The 12,653-nt window shown below is 44.7% G+C and overlaps 1 protein-coding gene across 2 annotated transcripts in view; it reads right to left on the reverse strand.

Annotated features, from left to right (window-relative positions):
• Nucleotides 1–4,158: 4,158 nt before the first annotated feature.
• Nucleotides 4,159–12,653, reverse strand: part of SPATS2 (spermatogenesis associated serine rich 2) — a 48,746-nt gene continuing 40,251 nt past the window's right edge. For both annotated transcript variants that reach the window (XM_081898719.1, XM_081898720.1), the window contains exons 9-13: nt 10,924–10,982; nt 9,794–9,903; nt 7,683–7,785; nt 6,635–6,840; nt 4,159–5,345 (exon numbers count right to left, since the gene is read on the reverse strand). In XM_081898719.1, the coding sequence (XP_081754845.1) occupies nt 5,034–5,345; nt 6,635–6,840; nt 7,683–7,785; nt 9,794–9,903; nt 10,924–10,982 (790 nt within the window). In that variant the 3' untranslated portion in view covers nt 4,159–5,033. The remainder of the gene's footprint in view (nt 5,346–6,634; nt 6,841–7,682; nt 7,786–9,793; nt 9,904–10,923; nt 10,983–12,653) is intronic.

Consider the following 12,653-nt stretch of genomic DNA (forward strand, 5'->3'; position numbering starts at 1 on the left):
GGTCCAGTGTCTCTAATTATGGTTAGCCATCTTAACAGCAACCAGCACCAGGGTTGCAGCAAATGACGCCTCTTTTAAATAATAACACTTCACTCACTACAGGGCTGTTTCCTGCATTTTACCATATTGGAAAACTTTCATTTCAGTGATTCTGGTTTATATTCCTGTGGCTTTCTAAAGGGGAAAAAAAGGATCCAGCTTCTTATGTAACACTTCTGGCTAAATGCACAATTCTACAAAGCTGGAAAGCAAATACCCTGCCCAATATAGACAGATGACTCAATTCCACAACTGATCGGGAAACAAGGGAATATGTTTGGGTTGCCTGTGGCACACTTTGCTTGTCTGCAACTCCTTGGGGAAGTGAGAATTTTCGCTTGGTTGTATTCTCACACAAAAGTAATGCTAATAATGATTTCTAATATAGTTCAACTATCAGCACAGGAACATAGGAAGTTGCCTTATACACCGAGTCAGACAGATTGTATTTCTAGCTCAACTGGATACCTCCCAGATGTGGTTGTTCTCCAACCAATTCAGACCAGTTGGAACTGGCCCAAGCCGGTTGGAACAGGTCAAGGCCGGTTGGAACCGGCCCATATCAGCAGTAACAGGTCAAAGTCAGTTGGGAAAGGTCCAGGCCGGTTGGAACAGGTCTAGGCCAATTGGAACAGGAACAGGCCGGTTCCAACCAGTCCAAGCCGGTTGGAACTGGCCCACACTGGTTGGAACTGGCTCAAGCTGGTTGGAACAGAACTAGTCCAGTTGGAACCAGCCCAGACCGATTGGAACCGGTCTAGACCGGTTGGAACTGGTTCAGACCGGTTAGAACCGGTCGAAGCTGATTTAAACCGGTCAAAGCCGGTTTGAACCAGTTGGAGCTGGTTGGAACTAGTCTTGACTGGTTGGAACTGGTTCAGACTGGTTAGAACTGGTTCAGACCGGTTAGAACCAGTTGAAGCCGGTTTGAACTGGTCCAAGGTGGTTGGAACCGGTCTAGACCAGTTAGAACTGGTTCAGACTAGCTTGAACCACTCAAAGCCAGTTGGAACCGGTCCAGACCGGTTTGAACGAGTGCAAGCAGGTTTGTACCAGTTGAAAACGTTTTGGGCAGTCCAAGCTGGTTGGAACTAGACGGGTTGGAATCGGTTCGGACCGGTTGGAACCAGTCGAAACCAGTTGGAACCGGTCCAGACCAGTTGGAACCGGTCGAAGCCGGTTTGAACCAGTTGGAACCAGTTTGAAGCTGGTTGGAACTAGTCTTGACTGGCTGGAACTGGTTCAGACTGGTTAGAACCGGTTCAGACCGGTTAGAACCAGTTGAAGCCGGTTTGAACCGGTTCAGGCTGGTTGGAACCGGTCTGAACCAGTTGGAACTGGTTCAGACCGGTTAGAACCGGTTCAGACCAGTTAGAACCAGTCGAAGCCAGTTGGAACCGGTCCAGATCAGTTTGAATGAGTGCAAGCAGGTTTGTACCGGTTGAAACTGTTTTGGGCAGTCCAAGCTGGTTGGAACTAGACAGGTTGGAATCGGTTCAGACCAGTTGGAACCGGTCCAGACTGGTTGGAACCAGTCGAAACCAGTTGGAACCGGTCTAAACCGGTTGGAACTGGTTCAGAATGGTTAGAACCGGTTGAAGCTGGTTGGAACTGGTCCCGATGGGTTAGAACGGGTCGAAGCCGGTTTGAAGCGGTTCAAGCTGGTTGGTACCGGTATAAACTGGTTGGAACTGGTCAAAGCCAGTTGGAACTGGTCCAAGCTGGTTGGAAGCAGTCTAGACCGGTTGGAACCGGTTCAGACTGGTTAGAACCGGTCAAACCTGGTTTGAACTGGTGCAAGCTGGTTGGAAGCAGTCTAGAGGTTAGAACTGGTCCAAGCCGGTTAGAACCAGTCCAAGCCGGTTGGAACCAGTCTAGACCGGTTAGAACCGGTCCAAGCTGGTTTGAACCTGTTCAAGCTGGTTGGAACTGGTCTAAACCTTTTGGAACTGATTCAGACCGGTTAAAACCAGTTCAGACCGGTTAGTTTGTGCTGCAGTGGGAGCGTATTTGGATGCTTTCCTGCAAACTTTTGGCACAGGACCTAAGAGTTAATTCATTCATTCAACCAACCTGTACAGCAGGTTATTCTACCCTCTACACCTGCTGTGGGCAAGCAGCAGGCCAGCAGCAGACACAGCCGTATGGGTGCAGGGGGAACAGAGGACTGGGAGAAATGGAAACCTGATGTTTGCCAAAATTACTCCAATTAAGAACGCTTAGGCTCACCAGAGGAGTAAAGTTTCAAGGCATTTGTAAGACGAAGATTATTCAAATCCACTTCACAAAGCTAAAGGCTTTGTTTACGGATAAACTTCTTTCCATGTACTTCATTTTTCATTTCAGCTTAAGTATATTCCTAATTATACAAAGCTAAACCAAAACAAGCTACTCCAGGGATTATATTCGCTGAGGAAAACACCTTTCTCACTGTATCTTCCTAATAAGCGAGTCAGTGGATCTCTCTTACTTTCAAATGTGTGGCTTATATACGGCAGGGGACAACTAAAAGGCTTCACTGGGAAAATCAGGATAAGCTCACTTGCTCTAAGCCCTGTAAAACATGAATTTTCTGCTGCTGAATTCTAGGAGGTCACCTGCTCTTAGCTCCCCCCTCCCCTTACAAGTTGAACACTGCACTAGGAGAAAGGATTAAAAAAAAAAGGTAAAAAATGAATCACCACATTTTCAGATGGCATGAAGCTGCAAGCAGGATTTCGATGCAGAGCTTGGATTCCTTGATAGCACCGTTGGCACTTAGATCCATTGGTGAACACCAGCAAAAAGAAGCAAACACTCTCTGTACTCAAGGATATGGAAAACAAACATGCATTCTATTCTAACCACTACACACTTTCGAGCCAATAGAACTGTATCCTGTTTGCAATAGTTAATCCTGTAACCTAGATTAGTGGCTTTGTCCCTCCAGTTGTTGCCGAACTACAAGTTCCATCAGCCCTAGCTAGCGATGCCACTGCCACTGGCTGAGAGTTGCAGTTCGCCAACATCTGGAGGGACAAAGGTTCCCTACATCTGTTGCCTATGTTCCAACACTCACCTGAATCTTCTCAAACCAGCAGCTGAGGTGTGCTTGATTAAGCTTCCAAGACAGAAAGTGAATGTGCTCTAAGCCAGTGTTTCCCAAACTTGGGTCGTCAGCTGTTTTTGGACTACAATTCCCATCATCCCTGACCACTGGTCCTGCTAGCTAGGGATGATGGGAGTTGTAGTCCAAAAACTCCTGAAAATCCAAGTTTGGGAAACACTGCTCTAAGCAATGAAAGATGAAAACACACGCTGCCCTCACTTATTTATCACTACTACCCATGCCTCTAATGTACTTGATTCGCCTTGGTGTTTTTGAATACCCTTTTCGCTGTTGTAAACGCTTCGGTCTGCAACCAGGTAGATGTTGTTAGCCCTCCGGTTGACTGGCAGGTTTGAGAATTTTGTTGATGTAATAGTGATGCTTTTCTAAATGAACTGCTTTGCCATTTACTACCCCCATTCTATTCTAACCTACACAGTTCTGTGCTTCTGGAACACACCACAATTTATTAATGCTTGTCCTATGAGAACAATTATTTAGACAAGTTAAATTGTTAATAAGAGTAGGGAAGTCATGCCTAAGAGCTCAATCTCTTAGCCAGAAAGTCCCTAGTTCAAATTTCTCTTCTGTTATAAAACTCAGCGGTTGCCCTCAGACAAGTTACCATTTTTCAAGAGTCTTCTATTTTGGGTATGAAGCTAAATACATCACATGGTCATAATGGTTTACCAAGATGTGCTTTGAACACTTTTGACAGCATTTTTTTACCTTCCGAAAGCCTCTTATCTTTCTTCTGCTATTTCCCTTTGGCCTGCAAAGCCAAGCCTGAAGTCAAGACTAAGCTGTTTGTATTATCCATCGGGTGTCTCAAATAAATTTTCCATTTTGTCTTACTGGTCACAGCTGCACCGAGAACTTAAGATTACACAAGCTAGCCAGAACTATACCAGTTCCACTTGCTAAATGCTTTAGAAATTAGATTTGACATACTCTGAACTCATCTGATCAGCCCACATCACCACAAACTCTCTTTAATTACAAGAAATAACAGCATAAACTAGAGACTCGCCGTCTTTTAAACATGTACGTCATTTTTATTTATACAAGGATAGAGAAAGACCGTAGCAATTTTTATTGGAACTTGCAATCACCTAGGATTAGCACTGCTAATTAAATTGCTAGAAATTTAGTTTAGGATCAGACGATGGGATCGTGACCGGGAGCAAATTAAACCTCCCATCCCTCACCAAACATTAAAAGTAGGGGACATCTAAATGTATGCATGACGTACAGTCAAAATGATGCTTCTCTCAGGAGGACTGGACCTCTCCATTCTCTAGTGAGAGAGAGATACAAGCCCAGTTTCCCCAAATGTAGTATTTAGATAAGATGTAAAAAGAAAATAACCATCCCAGCAGTCTCTCTTAATGGCTCCTCCCATTAGGATCACTCATCTTGGTCTCACAATTCACAGCAATCTGTCTCATTGCCAGCATGAAGAGTTTTGCTGTTAGGAGTAAGGCCTGGCTAGCAGCATTCAGGGAGGGCGAGGGGAGATCAAAAGCTTTTGGGCTGGGGTTCTTGGAAGACATCCCCCCTTTTTTATTTTTTGCTTCTAGGGCTGAAAGTCTGCCCATGTTTAAGGACGGCACCAAAATAAGAGGAGCCAGAGAGTGCAAAGGAGGTGGCAGCAGTGAGGTTTGCCAAGGCCATGCCTGGAGATCATGTGTGCATTTTCCACTAAAGCCTGACCCATGTCACGTGGCAGAAAGCAAGGGCAGGAGAAGCGCCAGGGAGCCGCTTTCCCCAGAAAGGAATGATTAAAGGAAGAGAAAAGTGGCAAAGGGGGCAGCAAGTGTAAACGTTCCTTTGTTAATATCTCTAGCTAGGTGTGTCCTACAATCTCGTCATCCAGTTTTGGGAAGTGGCAGAGAGTTCGTGCTCTTCAGGAATTGGCCGCCTCATATTGGCTTGACCTAGGTTTCCGCTGCGGCAGAGCCTTGGCTTCTTTGCTGAGTGTGCCCGAATGGGACTGTGCAGTTGGGGCTGGCACACCAGGCTCAGCACCAGTTCCATTGGTTCCTGTGGAGTAAGTCTGGCTGAGGCTGTTTGCGTTTCCAGGAGGTGGCCGGGACCTGGAGTTGGACTGGTACCAAGGCCCGCTTCGGTACCGATTTGAATTGGGGTGTGGGGGCCCATTTTGGCGTTGCACTTGGGCCCTGTAACCTTGACCAGATCTTCTATTACCCTGGAAACCCTAAAACGGAAAGAAAGGGAGGATTACTGTGAGCAATAGCTTTGGCAGCCGGCAGGTTTTGCCACATTCAGCAAAGAGCCAAGACACACAAGCACCAAGGATATTCCGCCACTAAATCAGTTTAACAAGAATGTCTTGCCAGGCTCCTGTTTTAGGAGTGATTCAAAAAGGACAGTGCCCACTCCCACATCTATTAACAGAGTTAGAGCATTTAGACAACTAGGCTCAAGTTAATTTTTTTAAAAAAAGATATTAGTGATGACAAGCACATCTTTAAACCTGCAAGGCATCACTTGAGCATATTTGTACAATATATAAAAAAATGGAAGAGAGCATTTTATATTGGATACACTTTCTAGTTACAGTGGTACCTCGGGTTACATACACTTCAGGTTACAGACTCCGCTAACCCAGAAATAATATCTTGGGTTAAGAACTTTGCTTCAGGATAAGAATAGAAATCGTGCGGCGGCACAGCAGCAGCGGGAGGCCCAATTAGCTAAAGAGGTGCTTCAGGTTAAGAACAGTTTTAGGTTAAGAACAGACCTCTGGAACGAATTAAGTACGAAACCAGAGGTACCACTGTACTAACAGATTTTCGTTCTATTTTCAGGGAATATGGATTTAAGCATATTTTTAAATTTTTGTGCAAATGGACACAATAAAGGCAAGCCTCTTCCGATCAGTCCAGCATACAGGAAAAAGGTTGCCCATGGGAAATTAAGATGACGACTTCCACATGCCCCTGCCTATTCAGTGGTTCCTAAACTTTCCCCCCACGGACCACCTGAAAACCACTGAGGGTCTTGGTGGACCACCTTAAGGCCTTTTGTAGCAATTGCAATGCAGCTAGATGCTGTATGATTGTTAATTGTATTTTTTCAGATATACCACAGACCATCCCAATGAAATCTGGCAACCACGGTGGGGGGAACCCCTGCACCACAGCACAACTGCCTTGTTTATTCACAGCCATGAGGAAGCATAGCTCCCTCTACTCCTGGCCTGCTAAAAAGCCGTTTAGGGTGCATGAATGCATGCAGAAAAAGAGTGGAAGAGACACAGAGCCATAGCCCTTTTGAGCCACAAGGAGCCCAGGGCTTTGGTAGTCTGGCCTTTTGTGGTAGCCTCCATGTTGCAAGGCTGGCAGCGAATGCAAAGCTGAGATATAAACAAGAGGGGCTGCAGCCACTCGTTCTTACATTACAAGCAAAGGCCATTCAAAGCAATGTACTCATGGTCCAACCACATGCCAATTGCAACCACAACAGGCAACATTAATCCATTACCTCACGGTAGGGCTGATATGGACGGCTTGTTGCATTTGCAGCGGCTTCTGCAGGGGGTGGTGGTTTCTTATTGGTCGTCGTAAGGCTCGGAGCAGAAACAGAGGCACATACTGTGCTTGCGGCACTGGGCTCATCTGGGCTGCTCACAGACGTGGCAATAGAGCTGCACCGTGACCTGGTGGAGTAGCTGTTCTTTGGGTGCGAAACTGAAATAAGAACACAAGGCAAGCTCTTAGGAAGAGGCTGTCGTAATCTGAATCCCCTGCACACATCTTCTATAACAGAGTCCAAGGAGAATTTACCTCCTCTTGACAACAATGAGAGATAAAGTGCTGCATATTCAAAGGTGATGTGTTACATGGGGGGGGGAGTCTTCTCTCTCTATTCCTGCAGCACCCTTGTGGTAATATTACAAACTTTTCCCAATAGGGAACTCAAGTGGTGGTCAGCCACAGGACTGTAGCCAAAATGCAGCAATTCTTCCATAAATCCCAAGGTTTGCAGTTTCCCCCCTTTAAAAGATAAACACCTTAAAGTGGCAAAAATTACGCATTGTCCAATAGGGACTGAATTTAGCCACTGAATGTAGAGTAACAATTGGAAAAGGAGCGATACATCAAGAGGAAAGGAGTGAGGGGAAAGGTTGAATGGCTACGTGGGGTTAATTCTAAAACAGGAGCCCACCTCCTTTTAGGAGGGAGAATGAACTGCAACATTTCGTTGCAGCCCCCACCTGTTTCCACTTCATTAGTACAACCATCAGAGCTCTGAAGCAGATGACCTCCCAAGGACAAAAGACAGATGAATGGCAGAACAGAAGTTTGAATTTGAAATGTCCAAATCCCCAATAAAGCCTTACTTAGCAATTCCCTCTTCCTCTGCACAGACAATGCTGAATTTGGTGTCACAGCAAAACATGGCATTGTCACACCTTTAGGGTACCATAAAATTATTTCTTTTTATAATAGCTTTGGAAATGAGAGGAAGAACTTATCTATACTACACACACACACACACACACACACACACACACACAGGGTTGGCTCACCTTGTCCAAAAGATTCAATGCTCCTCTTGAGTGCATCTAGGTCACAAGTGAAACGAGCCACCCTTCCAAGATCTTCATCGTATTTGCGCTCACTAACAAAGTGCTAAAGAGGAAAATGCCGGCATGTTGAGGTTCCATTAATGACGTTCTGTTAAGTATGTTCAGGGTTTGAGCCAAGCTGAGGCCCCAACGCCAAGAGATCTGCCAAGGCATAGCTTGCGAGAGTGTGTCCAAAGTACATGCTACCTTCACCAACACAGCTGCAGAAAACTAAGCCCTCCAATTGCAAGGAAATCCCATTTATCTGCAAGCGTTTTCAAAACATTCATTCCAGTGTCATTAATGTAAGGTTACCAGATTTTTTTTCAATGAACACTTTTCAGCTTCAATGGATTTTGTATGGGGACTGATTTGTAAATCCAGGGACTGTCCCTGGGAAACGGGGACGTCTGGTAACCTTACATTAATGGTAATTTACATGAGATGCATGGTCTTGCTGGTGGAACAGTGTGTCTGAGCTCAGTGGGATGTTTATGCAACTTTGTTCTGCCCTCTGGTGGTAGGGAAAAAAAGAGCATTTATTGGAGCTATGTGTTTGAAGCAAGCATGCTTGGTGCTCCATGATCAGATAGATTATTCTACTTTTTAGAAAACAAAAGTGAGAACAAATGTAAAGAGAAAGCACAGGCAAAGGTTTCTGCTTGGTAGCTGAGAGGTTCTTGTCTAGACTGGAATTTCTCTCTAAACGAGATGCTGAACACCAGTGAAGTGCAAATGTTTGTCAGGAAAAAGGGGAATGCAATGTTTTGAAATGCATTGTGCAAGCAAATGAATTTACATACATTTATTTAATCTGAGCACTTTATCTTGGTTTTCTTTAGAAATAAAAAAAGATCAGATTGAGAACTTTTAATGAAACCTTAGCTTTGACTAGATGGCCACCGATTGGGGATATTGTAGCAGTGGATTTCCTGCATTGGCAGAAGCCTGGAATACCTTGGAGGTTCTTTCTATTATTCAGATGGAGGAAAAAGTTAGAACTTCAGACACCCTTGGAAACACACCTGTGCAGAGCTGGTTCCGGAGACTATCAGTAAGAAGAGGTTCCTTATGAAGAATGTGTTCTTTCAAAGGTTCTTTTGCTACCAAGGTGAACATCGGCACAATTCCAGCAACACGTTTCAAGAGGATACCAAGTCTCTCTTCTCTCTCTCTCTCTGCAACCTTTTCAGACCCAGAACATGTATTTTGGGGCCCAATTTTTAATCTTTTACCATATATATGCATGGTGGTAGTGCTCCTGTTGCAACCCACCTCGAATTAGGCCACTCCTAGTGGTGCAGCAATAAAACCGCTAGCACATCAGCAAAGCTATGAAAGGCCTGGTATGGTTTTAAATTGGGTGGGCAACCATGTGCTGAAATGCCTGCCTGCGAGGAAGGGGGTTGGACTAGATGACCCTCGGGGTCCCTTCCGACTCTACAACTGTATGATTCTGTGACCCACCAGTTGGAAGACCAGTGCCTAGCCTAGTCCTCTCAACCCTGACCCTATCAAGGTCAAACATTCTCCAGAGACTCTTCGCAGCTCAGGTATGCAAGAGCACTCCTTAACACAAAATGGTACGATGGACTGAGCCTGGACCATCCTACATGCAAAATATACTGTATTTTTTGCTCTATAAGATTCACTTTTTCCCTCCTAAAAAGGGGAAATGTGTGTGCGTCTTATGGAGTGAATGCAGGATGCACAGCTATCCCAGAAACCAGAACAGCAAAAGGGATTGCTGCTTTCGCTGCATAGCGATCCCTTCCTGCTATTCTGGCTTCTGGGATTCAGAATATTTTTTTTCTTGTTTTCCTTCTCCAAAAACTAGGTGCGTCTTATGGTCTGGTGCGTCTTATAGAGCGAAAAATACGGTAAATTCAGCTACAATTCTCCTGTAACAGGAGGATACCAGGGAATTAAGCTATGGCTACATGGTTACTATTTCTGACTCCACTTTGCTCTGACTTCTACATCAGCTGTTTAGTCCACTTCTACATCAGCTGTTTAATCATGAATAATGGCAAGAACAGGGCTAGTATAGCACACAGAAGTCCAAGGTTCACCTTTATATCAGCTCTAAGCTCTACCAACTGCTCCTCGGACATTCGGACAGCCACATCAGTCATCTTCTTCAGTGCCTCTGCCTTCTTTTGCCGGCTGCTTAGGATGTCCACTGAAATGTAAAGGAATGCAGACCAAGCGGTTATGATGCCCAAGGCAGTTACATAACCAGCTCAGTGATACTAATCACTGGCTCACTGATATTAGCAGCTCATTGCAAGCAGCAAATTAATGAACAAAACTGAAACCTACATTAAAGCAGATGCTAAAAACGCCAACTGTACGTAGCCCCAAAAGGCCAACTCTAGGGAGTAGGAGTTCAATAGTTATGAGGAATCCACCTAGAAGGCTTCCACACACTCTGCCCTGACTTGGACTGATTGCATTTGTTAAACTGGAGCTTTCAGGACTAAACATGATGCAATATTGGAGATATACGGATAGGATCAAATGCTAATAGCGCTAATAATAATAATAGCAAATGTGTACATTAATGCAATCTTGCTTGTACGTGAAATGCCAAGGGTTGGGAGTGATGTTAACCCTTCCCCCCCAGGATCGATTTCCTGCTAAATAGTTACCTCACTGAAGCTGCTACTTTTCCAATGGGGGGGGGGATGCAAAAGGTACGATATATGCGCCTGTCTTTGACATTATAATGGGACACAGGGAGGAAGCAATTTCTTTGGTATGTTATGCCTAGCCATTTAGTTCTTTAAAATAAGACCCATGCACCCAGATGACACAACTGTTGATGGAGCTATTGAGGTGTTCCTGAAGTCTTCTTATAGACAAGCCTTATTGAATTAAGTTTCATAATCAAGTTCTCACACCAAAAAATGAGACTCAAGTGGGTATTGTCTGTGCCCTAGCCCTTGTTCGGCCTGTTGCTCAGGTTAGTTACAGCAGTGGAAACTGCAGTTTTGCCCATACCTGCAAGACTTTGGTATTTGTACTCAGAATTCACTCATTTAATGCCATTTTTGCCTATGAGATAATGGATTTTATATTTGGAAGGGACATGGAATGGGCTGGAGAGAAGGTCTGGCTCACTGTTTGTTTTTAAGTCACTGCATTTCCATACAAAAATGCTATTAACACAATTTCTTTAAAAACAAAACAAAATACTTACTTGCTTCTGCTTTCACTTTGTCCATTTCACCTAGAAGGGCTACTTCTCGATCCATGAGACTAGAAAAAAAGGAGGATAAAATATAGAGGTGAGAGGGGCAAACCTTTTACACTTATAGCCTGTATATTGTCAGACTGTGGACAAAAAACAAGTCTGCTATAAACCCTATGCAGAAAGAACAGGGACAAGAGGCATGTGAATTGTTCATGCTGTTCAGTGCGCTTGAATGGATCAGTACCAGTATAAAGAATGAGCCAACAGATGGCAGCAGAAAACTGCAAGCCCTTTCCAGAATTCGTGACATAACTTTATTGAGTGCACAGAAACACGGCACAATCAATTCACTGCCTGGAAATCAGAAGAACCTTGACTTTGAGGTTTAAGCTCTGATTCTTCAGAATTTTCTACAGTTCTAAAGGTAAAGGGACCCCTGACCATTAGGTCCAGTCGTGACCGACTCTGGGGTTGCAACGCTCATTTCACTTTATTGGCTGAGGGAGCCGGCGTACAGCTTCCGGGTCATGTGGCCAGCATGACTAAGCCACTTCTGGCAAACCAGAGCAGCACACGGAAACGCCGTTTACCTTCCCGCCAGAGCAGTACCTATTTATCTACTTGCACTTTGACGTGCTTTCAAACTGCTAGGTTGGCAGGAGCAGGGACCGAACAATGGGCGCTCACCCCGTCGCGGAGATTCGAACCACCGACTTTCTGATCAGCAAGTCCTAGGCTCTGTGGTTTAACCCACAGCGCAACCTGCGTCCCTTTTCTACAGTTCTAGGTGGCCTTAATTCTTTTGCTGCAAATGCTGTTGCCCACATAATCTGAAATGGCACCTCAAAGGGCCACACACACAGCCTAAGGCAACTGTGTCTGCCACAGGAAGGCTGGTTCTCTGGAGGGAACTCTATTGAAAGAAAGCTTAGCATTGTGTTCTATTCTCGTTCCACTGCTTGGTATGTCTTACAGAAGACAATATGACAATATAACATCTTTTTAAAACCAACTGCAACTCCTGTGGTGTTAAGGAACAATTCTGCTGTGTCAACCATCACAGCATCTAAAACTAAAATTCTTCCAAAACGGGTTGCTCCTGTGACACCCTTCCTGCTTTACATATTGAGATGAATTGGTTTCCTCAGAAATGGACAGAAAAGCATTTCATTTGTCTGCACTGACTTCAACCCGTGCAACAGTTGTTCCTTGAAACCCACAGGGAATGTGGAAGAGATTCTTTCTAGCAGACCCGTCACTGCGTTTTAAGGAAAAGGCAAATAATCTTGGCTGACCCCAGGCTCAGTGTTTTATCAGTCCTGTGTACAAAAGCCTCCCTGCAGGAACCTTCTCTACTTGACATTTATTGAAGGAGGTTCCCCTGGCTTGCTTCCAAACAGGCACTATATATCCCGGTGTCACGGAACTGAACTTCCTGGTTTCTGCTGATTCCACCCTCACCCTTCCCATAGCAACTGGGACACACAGACTTATCTGAGCCAGGCTGCTGAACCACACTCGGGTCTTTGACCTTTCTGAACATGACGCAAGTGTGAGTCAAAGAGCAAAGAATTAATTGTTACAAGAGGAGGACTTTTTAAGTTAGCAAAACTAGAGCTCTCATTTTGCAGAGATTATAACCCACAGAAAGGGGCACTGATGGGCGAAAATAATGCTTGACCAATTGATTATTATTATTTATTAAATTTGTATACCGCCCTATAAAGGTAAAAGTA

The sequence above is a fragment of the Podarcis melisellensis genome, assembly GCF_964234715.1.
Source record: "Podarcis melisellensis genome assembly, chromosome: 2".
In the NCBI taxonomy this organism is placed as follows: Eukaryota; Metazoa; Chordata; class Lepidosauria; order Squamata; family Lacertidae; genus Podarcis; species Podarcis melisellensis.